Raw genomic sequence first — 20,704 nt, forward strand, 5'->3', positions numbered from 1 at the left:
TTCATGGCATGACTGAACGTGTGCACTCTTTTACCAGCCTCTCCCTATTTCTGCCACTCACCTGCCTCTGGCTTCTGTTTTCTATTCTCTGTTTCTGTGAGTTCAACTTTTTTTTTTTTTTAATTCCATATATAAATGAGACCACACAGTATTTGTCTTTGTCTGGCTTATTTCCCTTAGCATAATGCTCTCCAGCTTTATCCATATCACAAACGATAAGATTTCCTTCTTTTTAAAGGGTGAATAATATTCCTGTGTGTGTGTGTGTGTGTGTGTGTGTATTCTTGATCCATTCATTTGCTAGTGGACACTTCGGTTGTTTCCACACCTGGGTTATTGTGAGTAATGCTGCAATGAACATGGGAGTAGGAATGTCTCTTCCAGATGATGATTTGTTTCTTTCGGATGTACACCCAGAAGTGGAATTGCTGGATCTTGTGGTAGTTCTACTCAGACTTTCTTGAGAAACCTCCATACTGATTTCCATAGTAGCTAAACCAGTTTACACCCCCCACCAACGGTGCACAAGGTTTCCCTTTTCTCCACAACGTAGCCAGCTTTTATCTAGGTTTTTAACTTTTTTTTAGCAGTGCAAAAAACAAGGTTATGGTCTGGCTCTCTGGGGTTTTGCTCTTTCCAAACGTAACCTGAATGACAGGTAATTTTGAGGCACTAGATGTTAGAATAGATTCTGCATTCATCCCGAGTGGTATGTCTCCATCTGTCTACAGAGCTCCGCTCACGGAGCTCAAGCCATTTATAACTCAGCCCTTCGCGGGCACGTGAAGCAAGGAAGAGCAGGGGCCCAGACGCAGAGGCTCGCCGCCCGGGCGCGGGGCGAAGGCCTGCAGCCTCAGCCACGACCAGGCAGGGGCAGGGCAGTGGGCTGAGGCCGGGCCAGGGCCGCGCAGCCCGGGCAGCACGCCCGAGGAGGAGACCCGACGCGGCGGGAGAAAGGCAGGCGGAAAGATCACCGACCCACGAGAGAAAGGCCTTGCCCGCGGTTCTGCCGCCCGCGCGGGCCGCCAGCCCAGCCCAGGCCAGCTCGCTACTGAGCAATGGGAGAGGCGCCTGGGCGGGACAGCGCAGGGGCGCGGGGGAGGCGGGGCCTCCGAGGGAGGGAGAGGCGGGGCCCCCGGGGGGGAGGCGGAGCTCCCTGGAGGGGAAGGAGGGGCCCCCGGGGGAGAGGGAGAGGAGGGGCCCCCGGGAGGGGGAGGTGGGGCCTCCGGGAAGGGAGGGGGAGGCGGGGCCCCCAGGAGACGGGGCGGGGCCTCTGGGGCGGAGGCGGGGCCTCCGAGGGACAGGCGGGGCCCCGGGGGGAAGAGAGGCAGGAAGGGGAGGAGGCCGCCCGGGCCTGGGGAAGGTGGGGCACGGGACGGAGGAGGAGGGGAAGGGGCGGGGGGCGGGCCCACCCGGGGAGGGAGGCGGGGCTTCCTGAGGGCCGGGAGGCAGGGCCCGCGGGGAAGAGGCGGGAGCCGCCGGGGGCCGCCGGGGGCCGCGGCGGGCGGGGCGCTCCGGACCTCAGGCCGGTCCGGGCCGCGGCTCCCCAGCAGGTCCGCCGGGCCCGCGCTTCGGCAGATGTGCTGGCGGCCGCTCGCAGCCGCGCGGTTGGCTGCCGCGGCCCCGGTGTTCGCGGATAGTCTGTGTGCGCTTCAGAGACGTGCCCCGTGGGCTGACCCGGCTTCCCGTACATTTCATAAGCGAGCACTGGGTTAACGGGAATTACTTCTTGGGCACACCCTGCGTGGAAGAAAAGCCTTCAATATCGTTCATACGCAGTATCTCCCCATATCTGTCGTTGACCCAGAAACACTGCTTGTGGCAGGTTTTCAAATATCAGCGTAAGTCCTGACAGTGGACACAGTTGCTTGCACGGTGTCACGCTGCTAGACCTATAAATATAAGTGAAATTTGTGGGGCTGCCTTCCTCCATTTGAATATGCGTTGGCTTTCGTCCGGCAGTTCTGCGGAAACGTTTTCATGGTTTAGAGCTGAGTAGACCTCCACGGCAGCATGGCTGTTTGTTACATTGATTCTGATCTGACGTGGAATAAATCACGTCCCCAAACCGAACCTTAAGACATTCAAATCCCGATATGTAACAAACCTTATCGCAGCTGTTGATTCTGTCTCTTTACACCAGTGTGGCGAAAGCTTTCTGCTGTATTTAATTTATTCGTTTTGAAACTCTTAGAATGCATTAGCATGTTTCAGTTTCATCAGATAAAGTTTGAAAGAGTGCTTCCTTTGTTTGAGGACACCGTAGACGGAGGCTGTCACACCCTGCCAGAATAATTGGCAAACGGATTTGCTTTTTCGTAAATTGCTAGTCTCAAGGATAATTATTTATCGAGGTTAATAGAGTCGAACAGCCTGGCTTTTGGTAGAAAAACAAATACTTTAAACTGCATACAGCTTATACTGACTAGGTGAGAGAGGATCAAGATAACACTCTTTATTTAAATCATTCATTCACTCATCCAACCATTAACTATTGAGCACCTGCTATGTGCTAGGTGTCCTGAGGTGTTAACTATCAGTTAACATTGGGGATAAAGGTTATTTTTGAGAATGAAACTGTAAGCAGAGAAACAAGGAAGTTGCTTGACATGATACAAATAGTCTAAGATATAAGCTTATGTCTATTCACCTTGGACCCTGAGGAAAGGGCATAATTTCTAAGAGAAGAATGACTGGAAAAGTTCTGATCTTGCCTGACTGCTGGCCTCTGGATATGACTAATATAAAAGTCCTAGGGCTTTCCCTATGTAGAGGTGATGAGGAGGGTAATATCTTCCCCTTGAACTCCTTGCCTTACCATCAATCAGTGGAAGATCACTGAAGCCTTCTGAGGTTCAAATGGCAACCTATTTTCACTTTTATTTTGGAGGGGGAAATTTTAAACTTTTTGGGTGTGGTTTAGACAACTTCTTCATATTAATTGTTGAGATATGATGGTTGAATATATAGCACTGTGGTGCTTGCTAGGGGGTGCTTTATAGATATATTGTTATCACAAGTCACATTGTTAATAATTAAAATACATTGTATGACACTAAGTTTTCTGCGTATGACAATTTATGATCAAAGTGATTTGTAGTTTCCTCGGGGGTTGCTTTTAGGGCTGAAGTGCCCTGAAAGCAGCCCTGTTTATATGGAGAGCACTGAAGACACAGGCTGCTTGTGTCTGTTGGAATGAAGCCCCTTGCTGTACAGTAGCAGAGTTCTACTTCATTTTGTGGCCGGGCTTATTTCCCAAGGGGCCGTGGCCTGGCATGTGGCAAGAAACAAAGAAAGACAAAACCACTATGTATTTTGTTTTTTATTTTTTTTCAGCTCTATTTTTTATAGCATTTTTAAAATTTTTATTTTATTTTATTTTTTTGGCTGCGTTGGGTCTCTGTTGCTGCACTTGGGCTTCCTCTAGTTGCAGAGAGTGGGGGCTACTCTTCATTGCGGTGCACAGGCTTCTCTCATTGTGGTGGCTTCTACTGTTGTGGAACACGGGCTCTAGGTGCACGGGCTTCAGTAGTTGTGGCCTGTGGGGTCAGTAGTTGTGGCTTGTGGGCTCTAGAGCGCAGGCTCAGTAGTTGTGGCGCATGGGCTTAGTTGCTCTGCAGCATGTGGGATCTTCCCAGACCGGGACTTGAACCTGTGTCCCCTGCATTGGCACGCGGATTCTTAACCACTGCGCCACCAGGGAATTCTGAAAACCACTATGTATAAGTTGCAGTATTCTGTAAAAGGAGACAATCTATAGTCACCATGATGTATGGATAAACAATATTACACATTACAAAATGGGTATTTGTATAATCAAGACAAATAATGCTGAGTTATGATTTATCATTAAGAAAACAAACAGTGCTCTTATGCAGTAATATAATAATAATATAAACTAGAAGTGATCTATCCTTTGTGATAAAAAATTATTAAACTAGTAAGCTCCTTTATGCATTCATTCACGCATTCACTCTATCATTAATCATTAAGGAAATGCAATCGAAACCATAATGAGATATGACTTCACACCTATTAGGATCGCTATAATTAAAAACCAAAACCAAAACCAAACTGGATGCTAACAAGTGTTGACGAGAATGTGGGGAGCTCTTGTACATTCTTGGTGGGAATGAAACATGGTGCTATGAAAAACCATTTGGCAGCTCCTCAAAAAGTTAAACATATAATTACTATATGGTCCAGTGATTGCACTCTTAGGCATATACCCAAAAGAATTAAAAACAAGGAGTCAGTTACTTGTATACGGATGCGTGGTGAAGCATTAATCACAATAACCCAAAGGTGGAAACAACCCAAGTCTCCCAACAGAAGACTGGGTGAACAAAATGTGGTATTATGGACCGTTACTCGCCCATAGAGAGGACTGAAGTTGTGATACATGCTACAACATACATGAGCCTTGAGACCATAATGCTAAATAAAATATGCCAGACACAAAAGGACATAGATTGTATGATTCCACTTACATGAAATATCTAGAAAAGACGTATACATCGAAACAGAAAGTAGAGATAAACTGAGGGGAGCAGAGAATGAGGGGGTTATTTTTTAATGGGTATAGAGTTTCTGTTTTGGGGTGATGAGAAAGTTTGGGAAATAGTGCTATAAATTTTCCTTTCAGCACTGCTTTAGCTGTGTCCTCCAAATTATTATACATTGTATTTTCATGTCCACTCATTTCAACGTATTTTTCTTTCCCTTAAGACTTAGTCTTTGAGGGACTTCTGTGGTGTTGCAGTGGTTAAGAATCTGCCTGCCAATGCAGGGGACACAGCTTCGATCCCTGGTCTGGGAAGATCCCACATGCCACGGGGCCACTAAGCCCGTGTGCCACAACTACTGAGCCTGTGCTCTAGAGCCCTCAAGCCACATCTACTGAAGCCCGTGCATCTCGAGCCCATGCTCTGCAACAAGAGAAGCCTCTGCAATGAGAAGCCTGAGCATCACAACGAAGAGTAGTCCCTGCTCTGCATCTAGAGAAAGCCAGCGCGCAGCAATGAATATCCAATGCAGCAAATAAATAAATAAATTAATTTAAAAAAACAGAAAAAACTCACTCTTTGACTCATGGATTATTTAGAAGTGTGTTGTTTAGTTTCCAAGAGTTTTGAGATTTTCCTGTTATCTTTCTATTATTAATTTCTAGTTTGATTCCATTGTAGATAGAAATATACTCTGTATGATTTACGGTTCTTTAAAATTTATTGATATTTGTTTCATGGCCCAGGATATGGCACTTGATAAGAGTGTGTATTCCGTGGTGTTAGTGAAATGTTCTGCAAATGTTGATTATCTTGTTGGTTGATTCCGCTGTTGAGTTTTTCTATAACCTTGTCAATTTCCTGTCTAGTTTTTTTCTATCAGTTATTGCAAGAGAGGTATTGAAGTCTCCAACTATAACTGTGGATTCATCTATTCTTTCAGTTCTATCAGATTTGCTTCACACATTTATGTTCCTTTGTTATTGTTTATAATTGTATCTATAATTGTATCAGCTTCCTCAACAGATATTTAGAACCAAATCAGACAGTGTTATAAATTTTTGCTGCAATCATCAAACATAATTTAGAAAACTCAAAGAAGAGAAGGAAAATCTATTGTATTTACCAATATTTTTGCTTACCATGTTCTTTCTTCCTTCCTGATGTTCCAAGATTTTTTTTAAAAAATTCTTTCCTTTCTGTTCAGAGAACTTTCAACTTTTTTTGGCCATATTTTAGGAAAGGTTTGTTGGTGAAATTCTCTTAATTTTCCTTTATCTGAGAATGTCTTGATTTTCCCTTCATTCTCAAAAAATATTTTCACTGGACATAGGATTCTGGGTTGACAGCTTTTTCTTTCTGCACTTAAAAAATATCATGCCACTTCCTCTTGGCCTCTATGGTTTTGGATAAGAAATTCATGGTCATTTAAATTATTTTTTCCCTGTAGGTAGGGTGCTGTTTTTCTCTGGTTTTGTTCAATATGTTTCCTTTGTCTTTAGTTTTGAGAAGCTTGACTGTGATGTATCTTATATATGATAGGATATATAGATAGATACATATATATAGAGAGATATCTATATATCTATATATATCAAATATATCTTATTCGGAGGTTTGTTCAGCTTCTTAAATCTGTAGGTTTATGTCTTTTGCCAAATTTGGGAAGTTTTTAGCCATTATTTCTTTGGGAACTTTTTCAGTCTACCCTCTTTCTCCTCTCCTTCTGTGAGTCCAATGATATGAACGTTAGAAGTTCTGTTTATAGTCGCACAGGTTTCTGAGTCTCTTCTCATTTTTTTAAAATTCTATTTGCTCTCTATTGTTCAAATCAGGTAATTTCTGTTGTTATAACTTCTATTCTACTGATTCTTTTCTCTGTCCCTTCTATTCTGTCTTGAGCCCATCCATTGAGTTTCTTTTTTATCTGTTATTCCACTTTTTCAGTTCTAAAATTTCCATTTTGTTTTTCCTTATATCTTCTATATCTTTGTTGAGACTTTCTATTTTTTTCATTTGTTTCAAGAGCATTAACAATTGTTCACTGAAACATTTTTACGATGGCTGCTGTAAAATCTTTGTCAGATAATTCTAATATCTTTGTCATAGTGGTGTTGGCATTTATTGATTGCCTTTTTCTCATTCGGTCGAGATCTTTGAGAATTTGATGGTTTTTTGGACAATAATCTGTGATTTTTGGTTGAGAGTTGAATATTTTGAGTATTATAAGACTCTGGATTTTATTTAACCTTCTGATTTAGCTGGTTCCTCTCGCACCTCTCCAACAGGAAAGTGGAGCACCATCTCATTACTGCCAGGTGGGAAGGGAAGTCCGGGTTCCTCACTAGGCCTCTGTTGACAGCCTAGCGGAGTGGCTGGGTGGGGGTGGGATTACTGGCTCCCTGCTAAGCCTCTAGTGATACCTACCGGCTGGAAGGGGTAGAAGTGCCTCATTACTGCTCCCCACGTGGTTTTCACTGATACCACACCATGAGGGGCCAGCAGTGTTAGGGATGAAGAGGGTGATGGTGGAAGAGGGGGCTGGCCCCCATATGGTGAAGATCCTGACTCTCCAGTAGGCCCCCTCTGACACTGCCCCCTAGGCTTACCTCCTTACTGCCTAGTGGAGGTGGACGTCCAGGCTCCAGTGACTCCAAAGGCCTGGGTGGGGCTCATCACCACCTGATGGGAATGAAAGGCCCCATTCCCTACTCTGCCTAGTGGGGAGGCAGGAGATTGGGGCACCTCATTAAGAGCCTGGCAAGGGTGAAGGTCTAGGCTGCTCACCTGGTCCTGGATACCATGGGCGAAGGTGGAGCTACAGATTTTTTCTTTGGATTTTGTCTGGAGTAAAGTGGTTATTTTCTAAAAGTTTTCTCTGTTGCTAGGTTGCCCCTTTCCTAATCCTTTTTTTAAAGAGAGCAAGCTTTCCTTGAGGCTTTTTGGCATTTCCAGCTTGCCAGCTTCTTAAGCTCCAAGTCTGGGATAGATGAGGCAAAAAGAGAACCCAGGGAACTCACCACCATATTATTTCTTGACCCTCTAGGTCCCTTGTCAGACTGCCTCTCTCCATCTTTCAGAGTCTCCTTATGCTTGTTTTATATGTAACGCCCAGGGTTTTTAGTTATACTTAGGAGGAACTGGAAAAAGTATGTGTACTCCATCTTCCTGGAAGCAGACTGTATTAACTTCGTCCCCCCTCCCCGCCCCTGCTTTTTTTGCCTTTGGCTGCACTGCGTGGCTTGTAGGATCTTAGTTCCCTGACCAGGAATTGAACCCTGGGCCACAGCAGTGAAAGCACCAAATCCTAACCACTGGATTACCAGGGAACTCCCCCAGATTTTATCAATTTTTATGATTATCTTCTGTTTAGGGCAAATGATATTGGTTGAAAAAGTTCTCCAGCAATTCTGTGATGTCCCTTTTCCTCCCACATTAAGAGAACTATTGCTATAGCATAAGGGAATGCATTAAATTATTCTAAGAGCTCTATAAAGCAATTCAGGGATAGGCAAAAAGACCAGGTCACAGACTGGTTTAGAGCTTTTTATAAATTAATTAGATTTGTCAATAGTATATGCCTACCTACTCTAACTCTAATGCTGGTTTTATTATGTAATAATAGTGATGATAGTATATAATTATTTTATATTAGGTATTATTATATCATATGTAAGCATTAAAGTCTGTGATTTGATATATTTATGTTATTTGATTGTTAAAATTTTGTTTTGCTTACACACTACATTGATATGTTTTGTAAAGCTATAACTTTTATTTGTAAATAACAGAAGCCTTCTGGAGCTTGCTTTAGGAAAAAAGAAAGGTAATTTTATATAAAGATAAAGGTGTTCATGAAACTCAGGGTTGGTATGGAGACAGACTCCAGGAAGGCCCTGGAACTGTGCACTGGAGCCTGAGGAGTAATCTATTTTGTCTCTACTTCTCTCTGAACATCTGCTTTTCCTTTTCTTTTTTTTTAAATAAATTTATTTATCTATTTATTTATTGGATGCACTGGGTCTTCCTTGCTGTGCGCGGGCTTTCTCTAGTTGTGGTGAGCAGGGGCTACTCTTTGTTGTGTAGGCTTCTCATTGCTGTGGCTTCTCTTGTTGCAGAGCACTGGCTCTAAGCACAAGGGCTTCACTAGTTGTGGCTCACGGGCTCTTAAGTGCAGGCTCAGTAGCTGTGGCACACGGGTTTAGTTGCTCCACAACATGCGGCATCTTCCAGGACCAGGGATCAAACCTGTGTCCCCTACATTGGCCTGTGGATTCTTAACCACTGCACCATTAGGGAAGTCCTTGAACATCTGCTTTTTCTTTCTTCCTAAAGACTAACTTTGTCTGCCACCCACTATTCAAAGCAGAATATGGCTGTGACACAGTCCCTAGTTAGCAGGATACGGACCTATTGGGAAGAGACAGGCTATTATGGTCTTCCTTCAGATCTGATTTTAAATTCTCAGCAATAAGAATCCAATTAGCAAATTAGGGTAATGAGTCTATCTGTGGTGCAGCTGGTATGGCCAGAGAGGTATGTGTGGAAGGGTCACATGGAAAAACCAGTAGGACTTACAGGAGTCTATTCCTGTGTTCCATTTCCAAAGACAGCCTAAAAGTGTCTAATACACTGAGTATCTTGTTTTATGCCTAGAATCTTTGATATACATTAACAATGTATCTGTATTGAAATTGTTATATGATACGTGTATAAAAACAGATGATTGAACTTGGTGTACCCCCCAAAAATAATAAATAAATAAATATAATTTTAAAAAAACCTGCATAATACTCAAAAAAAAAAAAAAAAGAAATTGTTATAAAGTTCCAGGTTAGCCTTCTTACATAACCAACATTACTACTGTGAAAGCAAGTTGAGTTCATGACTTATGTTTCTTGTGACATTTAAAAGATACAATAAGCAGCAGAAAGACCCATTTTTACATTTGGAAATGAAGTCAAACATCAGAAACTGCTTCAAAGGCTCTAGAACTTTTCTTTTCCACATCAATATAGTTAATTTGGGAAGTCAGCAAGGGTAGCAAGTTTTCCCATGGAGAAGAGAGCATAGAACTGTCGCCCTAGTTCACCAGAGAGAGTCACAGCACCGCTGACCCTGATTTATGAAATTGCCATGTTACCCCTGAAGCCAATATTTAGCTCAGCAGGCTCATGTTATTTGACTGTTATTTGTGGACATATAATCCAGTAGGTGTCTTTCTAAGCCTTTTGGAATATAAATCTTTCTTACTTGAAATGGAAACAAACTCATAAATTTTGCCCAGCTAAGCCATAGTTAAATTGGTTATAGTGTAACGTTTGCCTAGGATTTTATAACCATTTCCACACTCATAACTCTTGGTCACCATGCTCAGAACTGTATATTAGAGTAGGAGCAACTACAGACAATAACATGCAGGTGGTCCGGAGGTACTGAACAGCAAAAAACTGTTCCACTGTTTATTCTTGGTGCACGTAAAGCAATATTAAAAAAAGAAAAGGTTATGGAGGAGGAAGTCTCATTTGAATCTATCTGGTTATGCTCTTCTAAGGAATTCTTTTCAGCCCCAAACTGGGTTTTGGATTAGGTTAGGGTATCAGTTTACAACATTGTTAAGCTCTGCTTTTCAACACAATCCTATTCCTTTTCCCTTCCTTCCTCCCTACCTCCCTTCCTTTTTTCCTTCTATCTTCCTTCTTCTTGCTTCCTTTATTCTTCTTTCCTACTCACTTTTTCATTCATTCATTTATTCCCTCTCTCTGAAAGAGCACTATCTGGCATTTAAAACCATTTAATTATCTGGTTTCTAATCTATAAACAGTTGTAAATTTACTGACTTACCAACTGTTTCTTGAGATTTGAAAGATTAATTCTTTTCTCTGGATTCTGCAATGTGGAAAGTTCTTCCACTTTTCTTTCACCACCAACCCAGCCATTAGGAGCATCTCCTAGAGAAGCTGAACCTCTAACCAACAAGTCAGAAGGTAAGTCAGATCAAATGCAAAATCCCAGGCTAGAGGCAAAAAGTAATATAGAGAGCTAAAACTTCATGATGCCTTAATGTAGTAAATCTACTTGTTTAGTGCCATTGTGACACATTCACCAATTAGAGGTCAGTGTTTTTCTTATATGCCATTTTCTCTCTGTATATCTAACAATAAGGGAAAACAAGAACAGAAACAAAACAAGACAAAGCAAAAGACAAAACTTATAAATTGCAAAATTTAAAGCTGCAACCAGTATAAAGACAAAACAAGGATTTTAACCATCAGATCTTTGGTGTCCCTTGAATGTCTTCCTGAAGAGCACATTGTGCACCAACACACCACTATACAGTATGTGACTGTATAATAACAACACAGCTGCATAGCTGATAGCACAGGACCCAACAACTGTTACCGCACACACCACACACACTGTTGTTTACTACTTAATGACAAGGTTTGGAGTATTCAGTCAATTAAGCAGTCTGAACCACTGAGCCTCTCTGTTCGAAACAAAACTCTTTTTCTGAGCATCAACTCTCTGTCAGTTTAGGCCAAAGTAACAGTCCTGCTTTGGCTTAAAAACACTCTTCTGATATTGAAAATTATATTTCTGAGATTATATGCTTCTTCTTAACAGGGATGTTATAAATAGTTTCAGGATATGAAATGTTTCTCACTCCGACAATTTTAGTGATTCAAATGGTTGATTTGAAAACAATACATTCCTAAACTTCCACGAGAAGGAACATAATTTTAACAGATTAGAAATAATGGTGATTCTATAATTTTACTTGTCTGAGTCTACTTTCAAATGACCACCTAATGGGAAAATTACTAACATAGTCAGATGTTCAGTCTGTACAATGTTGGTAAAAGATTTTATTTTGCATTCTTTAAATTAAAATGCGTATTATTCAGGGTTCTTATTCACAATTGAGAAAACCCGACCTTGGTTAACTTGAGCAGAAAATAATTTTATTGGAAATGTATCAAGGGGACCCACAGAATTGCCAGGAAGGCTGTAGAGACAGGGCAGAAAACGCTCCGCTAGGACTATGTCATAGAATTGCTGGCTTTAGACATGTCCTGCGGGTGCTGTCACTGTGATACTGGTTGCCACTGGCACTTTTGCCACTGGATATCTGCCACCATGCTGCTGGACTCAGTCACTCTGGACACTTGTCCCAGCAACTGTGGAATTTTGAACCTGTCAAAATTCAAAGCCCGGACAAGGACGTTGATTAGCTAGCTGGTTGAGCCCAGTTCACTTACCTAAGCGCTACCTACTGGGGAAATAGGAAAAGGAATATCTATTTTCCCCCCTTCATCTTTCCTTCCACCTCAGTTGTGATTAAGTCAAATAGAAGTGTTTGCATACTAGGCAGCCAAATGGAAAGTATCCATGGGCAAGTTTTAGTCTAGAGCTTATCACTGTCATCAACCTATAGTTGCCAAGTATTCTGTCTTACTTTCTCTTCATTTAATGGTGTTTAGTTGATACGATTCTATTAATAATTCAATAAGTTTAGCTATAATGATAGTATATTTTCAAAATACTTTTTTTTTGCAAGAATTTAGAAATATTTGTGCCTTTGTTTGACAGGCCTAACGCCTTGGTAAGTTATAAAGGATTATTGTGATCAAAGTTTTTGCACAATACAATGCAAAAAATTGTGTGTGGGGGGATGTGAAATAAGAAAATAGAGTTCAGAATTCATAGAATTTAGATGTGAAGGGAAGTTACCAGGTAGTTTAGTGGTTCTCAATCTTAGCTACACATTAGAATCCCTCAAGGAGTCTTCAAAAAAAAATACTGGTGGGTAGAACTTCTATCACAGATATTTTGACTTCATTGACCTGGGGTGGGGCTCAAGAATTTACAGTTTAAAAATGCCCCAGTTTATTTTAATGTGCAGCTAGAGCTGAAAAGCATTGATCTAGTCCAGCTTCCAGAGCTCACACAATAGAAAAAAGGACACCAGACCTGGATCCAAAAATGTTCATTCAGATCTCCTCTGTACCATTTATTGATCTTAAGAAAGTTGCTTACCCTCTCAGAGTCTCAGCTCCTTCAACTGAAAAGCAGAACAGCATAAACTGCCCTAATCAATTAAGAGAGATGTCTCTATTGCAGGGACAGAGAAATTGATGATCAATGAGGATGAACAAATTAACCAAGTTAAACCTAAGTCAAGGAGTATTGGGAGTAAATTAAGGATGTAATTTAGTTTTTTCGATTCACTTGTGCCACTAGACCACGTTGCCCCAGTGTTTATTGTTATGGTCTGGAGCCATAAATATTAAACCGTTTGCTAAAATATCAAGTGTAATTCAGCTATCAACTGTTATTGGTTCCATCGTTTCCACTTTTAATACTGCTGAAGATGCGATGAACACTTCATACTCAGGCATAGCTAAAGTAATTATCAAGGTTTTGATGGGGATATAAGGTGTCTTCTGTCTGTTTGGTTTTTCTTTTTTTATATGGTTAAAGAGGAAGAACTAGAAAGTGGCTCCTCAGCTGACACAGGGAGAGGAAGAGGGAGTGAACTATCATTTTGGTTCCCACCCTTGCTGTGTGGTTAGACTTTCCCTGGCCCTGCATGGGATAGGAAGAAAAACATGACAGAGTCATACGGAGTGAGTGCTTTTTAAAAGCTATAGGAATTCAGAAATAGGGGTAAATAGCCTGCGGTGCAGTTGTTAAAGAAGACACTGATTTCATCTTAGAGTGGAAAGCGAAGTCATTTTGTGAAAGTAAATATTTTTCTTATAAGATGGTGTTTTAGTCAGGAATATAATACGCATACGTGGCTGTTGAACAGATCAGAAATTATGAAATGGTGTTTTCTAAAAGGGAAGGCTGGTTTGAAAGCAAGCTGGAGAAATCTCTTTATCTGCAGGCTTTGAGTTAAAAAGCAGAGATCCATTTTTCTATAGCAATTAGTCTTTGGAGCTTTCATTTGTATCCATAACTTAAAACAGTGAAACAGAATGCAAACTGAGGAATCTAATACTTTGTTTTATAAAGGTAAATTTTAGTTTATTTCTAAAATATTTCACTGAATGACAATGTTTTTTAACTTGAACTTTACTTTTTGAATTGTTAATTGTTTCAAGAAATTGTCACGAAAACAAAATGTTTCATCAGTGGTATGACTCAGTAGTCCCTTAAATTGCTACTTGTTGCAGCTATCTTTGTTTTGTTGAAGTTCACTTTTTAAAAAATTTTGTATATATATATATATATATATATAAAGTTAAAAATTTTCACTGTATTTATATTCTGGCCATTATTATTTGTTTTATTTTATGATCATTACTTAAAATAATCTATTGTATAATTTATTGTATGAAGAAGCACTATCAGATATGCCACTGTATGAAAATCTTGATTAACCTATTATTTCAAACCACAGATAAAAATAGTATGTGCCTTTCCTTTTTTGTTTCGTCTCATCTGTGGTATAAAAGGTATTCGTTCATTCAAATAATGACTGAACTCCTGATACCTACATGCCGTCACTGGGGACATGTGGACAAGGCAGTCTCTGCTTCCATTTATTCTGGTAGAAGATAAATGGAAGTTGGCTTTCAAAAATAAACTTTTTTAGCCCTGGCACAGTAGCAGTGCCAGGTAGATGCTAGTGCTTCAACTTGCTTCTATTTTTAATCTCACATCTTTCACTGAAAAATAAATCCAAGTCTAGCAGACCGATCTTCCATCTAGTTGGAAAAACTGGAATCTGCTCTGAGAAAACTATTATGTTGGAATGAAGCAAAATACAGTACTCGCTGCCACATATAAAAAAAATTCCTTCCTCAAATATAATAATAATTACTATGGCACTTTATTTATAAAGCCTTTAAAGAAATACAGTTGACCCTTGAACAATAGGGGAGTTGGGGGGGCTCCCCTCGATGCCGTCCAAATCCTGAGGATAACCTCTTCGCCGGCCCCCCACATCCCAGGTTCCGCACCCATGGATTCAACAAACACAGACTGTGCAGTAACATAATACGTATTTATTGGGAAAACGGCCAAGGACAAGTGGATCTGTGCAGCTCAAACTCGTGTTTTTCAAGAATCAACTGTACCGTAATTGGGCTTCCAAACAACTGGGTGAAGTACTCAGCAAGAGAGCATAATTTTGGGGTTAAGAGGATGAGCTGTAGATTCACCATCTAATCTCAACTCTGTGACTTTCAAAAAATTACTTAACCTCTTCGACCCTCAGTGTCCACTAACACTCAAAGCTACCTCACATGGTTGCTGGACAGATTAAAGTAAAATATTTAAGGTATTTAGTACGGTGTTTATCATAATCAATAAACAGTGACTGTTTTCACTGGAGATATTCTTCATCTTGTTCAACAGATAAAGAAAATGAAGTTTACAAAGACTGAAAGGAAAGGATTCACAGCTATAAAACAGGGGTAACACTCTGAAATCTGTCTCCAAATCCTTTCAGGTTTAAGACAGTGCAGACATATTAAGGCAGACGGTTAAGTAAATTAAATCATTGCCAGAATATTAACAACTTTAGTATAAATTTACTTCAGGCTGAAGCTTATAAGGTTATCATTTAACCAATCTATCATTATCAAATTTTCTCAAATTCTGAAATAAAAAGTATGTTACGTTACTACAGCATCTTCTTAAGACAAAACAAAACAAAAAACCCACTCTTTTCCTGTTTTTCCTCCCTTTGGTTTATTTACACTTCAAGCTTTCACTTTTTTTGAATTTTTTCACTAACCGTTTGATACAAAAAGGTTTCTTTAAGTTTTCTACAAACATCATACATGTTATTTAACCCTCAACTGGGTTTACGGACAGAAAAGATCAGGATTGCCCTCCGTTCACACGAGGTAACTCAGTAAGGTTGTGTCCACATCCAGGCGACCTAAGTCAGTCTTTCTGATTCTAAATCCTACGCTGAGGCTGTAGCGTCGAGGCTCCTTAGAGCTAAGAGTGAGTGGCTGGCTAAGAAGCTACGAATCACACTAAAATGAGATGATATTTAAAGATGAAAAATGACCGCCTTCTAAAAAGGTGAAAAAGCGGCAAGGCGCGGGACCTCTTGACAGCACTGCAACGTTTACGAAACGCGGGCTGGTCCCGAGGAGACGGGTCAGATGGGGCTCCGGCGCCCGAAAGACGCGCGGCAGAGCGCCCCCGAGCCCCGCCAGAGCGCCGCGCCGGCCGCCCGCGTGTCTCTCAGGGGACGCTCGGGGCGCCAGGGGTAAAGGAAGCCAGCGAGAGCTGGCCGAAAGGCGACAGCCGCGGCCGGGCTTCCGGGGCGGGCGGCCGGGGGCCCGCGGGGCATCCGAGAAGGGCCTGCAGGCAGCGCGGGGCAGCGGGCGGCCCGCCGGCCCCACCCCGCGGAGCGCCGCAGCGGCTCGGCTCCTCCGGCTCGCACGCGGGCGGCGGCGCAGAGAGCGCGGACGGGGAAGGCGGCGAGGGCGGCGGGCGCCGGCGCAGGTCCGAGGCGCGCGGGGGGGAGGGGCGGGGCGGGGCGGGGCGGCCGCACCCGCGAGCCCTCCGAGCCGCCGTAGCCCCGCCCCCCGCGCGTGGCGCCCCGACGTTGGCGCGCGGGCCGCTCTCCTTCCAGAGGTCGCTCTGGGCCGAACGGTCGGCCTCTGCCGCGCCTGCGTGGTCGGGAGGGGAAGTGAGGCGGTTTCCTCGGCGCCTTTTCCGGCGGCGGCGGCGGCAGAGCTGGGAGGAGGCGGCGGAGGCCGGAGCGAGCCCGCGCTCGGGGCGGCGGCTGGAGGTACCCTCCGGGGCTGAGCGGCAGGGCGGGCCCCCGCGGCCGCCCGGGGCTGCGGCGGTAACTCCCTTCTCCCCTCTGTGTCTCCGCAGGCGGCGCGCCGAGGTCCCGCGAGGATCGATGAGCTGACGGGGCGCCGGAGCCGCGCTGCTCTCGGGAGGCCCGGGCCGGCGGGGAGCGCGGCGCGCGCGGGCCGGGGGTCGCGCCGGAGGGCCTCGGGCGCCCGCGGCGGAGCGAGGAGCAGGCGGCGGAGCGGGCGGCGCGGCGGCGCTCGCGCGGCGCCGGCGGGGGGAAGGGCAGTTCCGGGCCGCGCCTCGCCGCGCCGCGCCTCGCCTCGGCAGGGCGGCGGCTCTCCCGGCGCAGACGCGGCGCCCCGGCGAGTCCGGCCGCGCGCCGGGTGATGCCCGAGTGAGCCGCGGGCCCGGGCCGCTGCCGCGAGGCGTCGACCCCCACGCAGGCCGCTCGCGCGCCCTCGCCCCTGCGAGGCTCCGTTTCGGTGTCGCGGCGGCGGCGTTGCTGGCGGAGGGGACCCGGGACACCTGAATGCCCCCGGCCCCGGCTCCTCCGACGCGATGGGGAAGGTGCTGTCTAAGATCTTCGGGAACAAGGAAATGCGGATCCTCATGTTGGGCCTGGACGCGGCCGGCAAGACCACCATCCTGTACAAGTTGAAGCTGGGCCAGTCGGTGACCACCATCCCCACCGTGGGTTTCAACGTGGAGACGGTGACTTACAAAAACGTCAAGTTCAACGTGTGGGATGTGGGCGGCCAGGACAAGATCCGGCCGCTCTGGCGGCATTACTACACCGGGACCCAGGGTCTGATCTTCGTCGTGGACTGCGCCGACCGCGACCGCATCGACGAGGCCCGCCAGGAGCTGCACCGCATTATCAATGACCGGGAGATGAGGGACGCCATAATCCTCATCTTCGCCAACAAGCAGGACCTGCCCGATGCCATGAAACCCCACGAGATCCAGGAGAAACTGGGCCTGACCCGGATCCGGGACAGGAACTGGTATGTGCAGCCCTCCTGTGCCACCTCAGGGGACGGACTCTATGAGGGGCTCACATGGTTGACCTCTAACTACAAATCCTAATGAGCATTCTCCACCCATCCCCCGGAAGGAGCGAAATCAAAAACCCATTGATAGGATTATCGCCACCATCACCTCTTTCAATTGCCACTTTCTCTCTTTTGAATTTGAACTCTGGAGTTATACAGTTCTGTGGTTTGGGGGAGGGGGTTAGGGGTTTTCTTTTTGTTTCTTCTTCTTTTTTTTTTTTTTTGCTTTGCGTTAGGATGCTCTGATCTGACTTTTTTTTGACATGAACACAAAGTGCTAGATGCTCTTGTTGACTTCCAGCAAATGGGATGGGGGAAATATAGCAGTTCTTGGTAAATACCTTTATAATAATGGTTTGATTTTTTTATTTCGAGAGAATCTTCTTTTCCAATGTATGCTTTTTTCCTTTTTGCCCAGTTTCCTTATCACTTGCTGTAGATGGCTTATTTTGCATTCATGCAGACTGTGTTGCAAGTCTGTTTCATCTAGTAAACTGAAAATTATTGCTTAATCAAACTGCCGTTTGTCTTTTATATTTAAGGCCTTTCCCCCTCCCTTATGAGTTCTGACTTTAACTTAGTAAATTCAAATGTGACCTTTTATATCTGAGACCAGTATAGTAAACAGCCCACAGTGGCAGATAATGAGTAATGTCATTGTAACATGTTCCAGTTGCACATCAGTGTGTTAAACAGGTAATGTAAGAAGTTCTTTGAAATTTCAGCTATTAAGTTCTGAAACATACATCATGCATGAGTGAAGATAAAACTCAAGTTCCCCATTACATAGCTAACTTACACTGCATAAAACTATGAAAATGTAACCTGTCAAGGACATAGATTTTTTTTTTTTTCACTGCAAAGCTAGCAACTTTGCTGTGTTTTCCCTTTTTTTAACTTTAAAACTAGACTCTTCCAGAAAATGGAGCAATAATGGTGTATGCCACACACAGATGAAATATTTGTAGATATTTTAAGTGACTTTTGGGCAAAACTGGAATTATACTTTTACCATGTTTCAAATGTCTAAGACCAATAGTTTATACATTACTAGAAGGTTTACTTCATTAATGAAGCATTTAACAATTCAAATTATATGGACCTTTTACCTAGTTGGAAAAAAAAACATTCCTGTTTCCACATTACAGCAACTGATTAAGCTGAAGATATGTCTTTTTTTTTTTTTTTTAATAGATGAGTGATCCATATCTCCATTAATTAGAACACTGGAAAAGATATTTTATGGAAAAGGTATTCTGTTTGATTAACTCATGCAAATAGTCAGATATCCTGTTGGTTCAATAATACACTATCTCGATTTTAAGTAAGGAAATGTGATGAATGAATGATGTGTAGACTTGAGGAATGACAAAGGGGAAGTAAGATGCAGAGGAAGAACCTACAGATGACAGTGAATGTAAACTTATTTTTCTTCAAGGCTAAGCAGTGTGCTCACTGGTGATAGCCAGATCCTAACAAGATTACTTGCTTAACTGGTTAGGACCAGTAACTAGGTTATTGAGACCACTATGATAATACTTTGAACCAAATGTTAATGCTTGATACGGAATTGTGTAGCAGCATCTGGTTCTTATATAGCCTTAAGGATTAATTTTAGAGATCCTCAAGGAATTAAACTTAGGAAACTTCAGAAATGTAGACTGCAGAGGCAGTATACAGGAAAATGTGGAGTGGGTTTTGTTTCTGAGGGTGTCTGAAAACTAAAATTGAACGGGATATCATGGTATATGATTGGACAGTATTGGTCCTTCATGCTTTGGCCATATTGTATAATGGAGCTTTTACCAAAGATGTATGAGAAGTATAAGGCTATAAAAAATTAACTCTTCAAAGTAAAACTCTTGGCAAACATTTTACTTAAACCAGATGAAAAAAGGTGCTATGTTGTAGGCTCCTAATGGTGCAGAAGGGTTTTTGAATTCAAACGCAACTAAAGTATAAAGTTCTCAGTTTCACTTTAGTAGAAGTATCTCTAGAAATGAAGCTGACACACATTTAAGAACATTTTAGTTGCTTTTAAAATTCCCATAGCTCCATCATAAACTTAATTACTAGTGTTTTAAATGATTATATATTAAGGTACATAAACATGGGTTATACAAATATCAATGTTATAGTAACATCCTGAAGCGACAAGCACAAAGGTATAATAAATGCCTAAACTGGAGGAAACTTGAAACCCTCATGTTAATTCTTAAATGTAGTATTTCTAACTTGTGACAGACAGATTGGTAGGCAGCCATTTTTTGTGTGTCTTCAAGTAACTGGGGGCATAGTTAAAATTTTATACATCAAGTGATTGCTATGGAATGTTGCAGGTGAGATGTGGTTATTAGTTTATTTGAAATGTCTTAACTGAAGGTGAGGGGAGGAGGGAAAGCAAAAATCTGAAATTTGGAAAACCCTAAACCTTTTGGTAAGAACTTGTAATTTTCACTTACATTTTCTTTGAGGATATAAAAGATTGATAATTGATATTGATGTAGTTAAATTGAGCTATAACCATTGGTGATCATGGGGCAGGTAATTATAGCCTGCAGGAAAAGTTAAAATCTACAAATTTAAGAAATAAGATCCTGAAGTTTTTGTTTAATTGCATCGATTTCTGTATTTTATGTGAATTTATAAACTGAAGTAAGTTTTGAATGAGGTTAATCTTGTCTAATATAAGTAAATGAGTCTGTAGACTGTGATCTCCCCAAACTAAAAAGTACAGTACTTGGAATTGTGTTCTTTATGGTTGTAGTGTTGGTAAAGCACTAATATGCAGAAAATAAAGGAATTACACAGTGCAGTTTCTCACGTTATGTTACTCGTTTGAACTAGATCAAGTGGGACGTGTCGGTGTGTTGGGCCGTGTTATTCTCCAGGGAGGTATGGTATAAAGAGACTTAGTTTGGGAGTCACCTAGCTTTTATATGAAGAGAAAAGAGAAACAGTTTGGTTCTTATAATCCTGGCTATATAGGAGGTCTTGCCCTGATTTAGTTCCACCAAATTTAATCTTACTTAGGACACAAAAACAGTTGAAAAATTTGAAGGTCCTATAGCAGTTTTTATTATGCTACTGTTTTTTAAAGAATCACAACCTTAGAGTTTTTAGAACAGAATTGTCTCAAGAATTGGCCTACAGAGTAGTCTTAACCCTTGACAATTGACTTGAATTTTAGAAAGTTTGTCTTTTAGAAACCAGGTTTGCATGTCCGATAAGAATGGCAGAATTGTAGCCATTTAGAAAATAAAATAGCAGATGAATACTTGTTGGATAAAGGGTATTTTAAAACACATTTTCTTTTTTGTAGGCATTCCTTCTTGTATTAGCAATTTTTGTAGTTTGATTTTAGAATATCTT

General features: G+C 42.6%; 1 protein-coding gene across 1 annotated transcript; it reads left to right on the forward strand.

Moving 5' to 3' along the window:
- Positions 1-16,129: 16,129 nt before the first annotated feature.
- On the forward strand, positions 16,130-20,145 carry ARF6 (ADP ribosylation factor 6). The gene is made up of 2 exons (XM_057723779.1): positions 16,130-16,269; positions 16,359-20,145. The coding sequence occupies exon 2, from the start codon at positions 16,839-16,841 to the stop codon at positions 17,364-17,366; it is 528 nt and encodes a 175-aa protein (XP_057579762.1). The 5' UTR covers positions 16,130-16,269; positions 16,359-16,838; the 3' UTR covers positions 17,367-20,145.
- The last annotated feature ends 559 nt before the right edge of the window (positions 20,146-20,704 follow it).

Source organism: Hippopotamus amphibius, chromosome 2 (assembly GCF_030028045.1).
Source record: "Hippopotamus amphibius kiboko isolate mHipAmp2 chromosome 2, mHipAmp2.hap2, whole genome shotgun sequence".
Classification (NCBI taxonomy): domain Eukaryota; kingdom Metazoa; phylum Chordata; class Mammalia; order Artiodactyla; family Hippopotamidae; genus Hippopotamus; species Hippopotamus amphibius.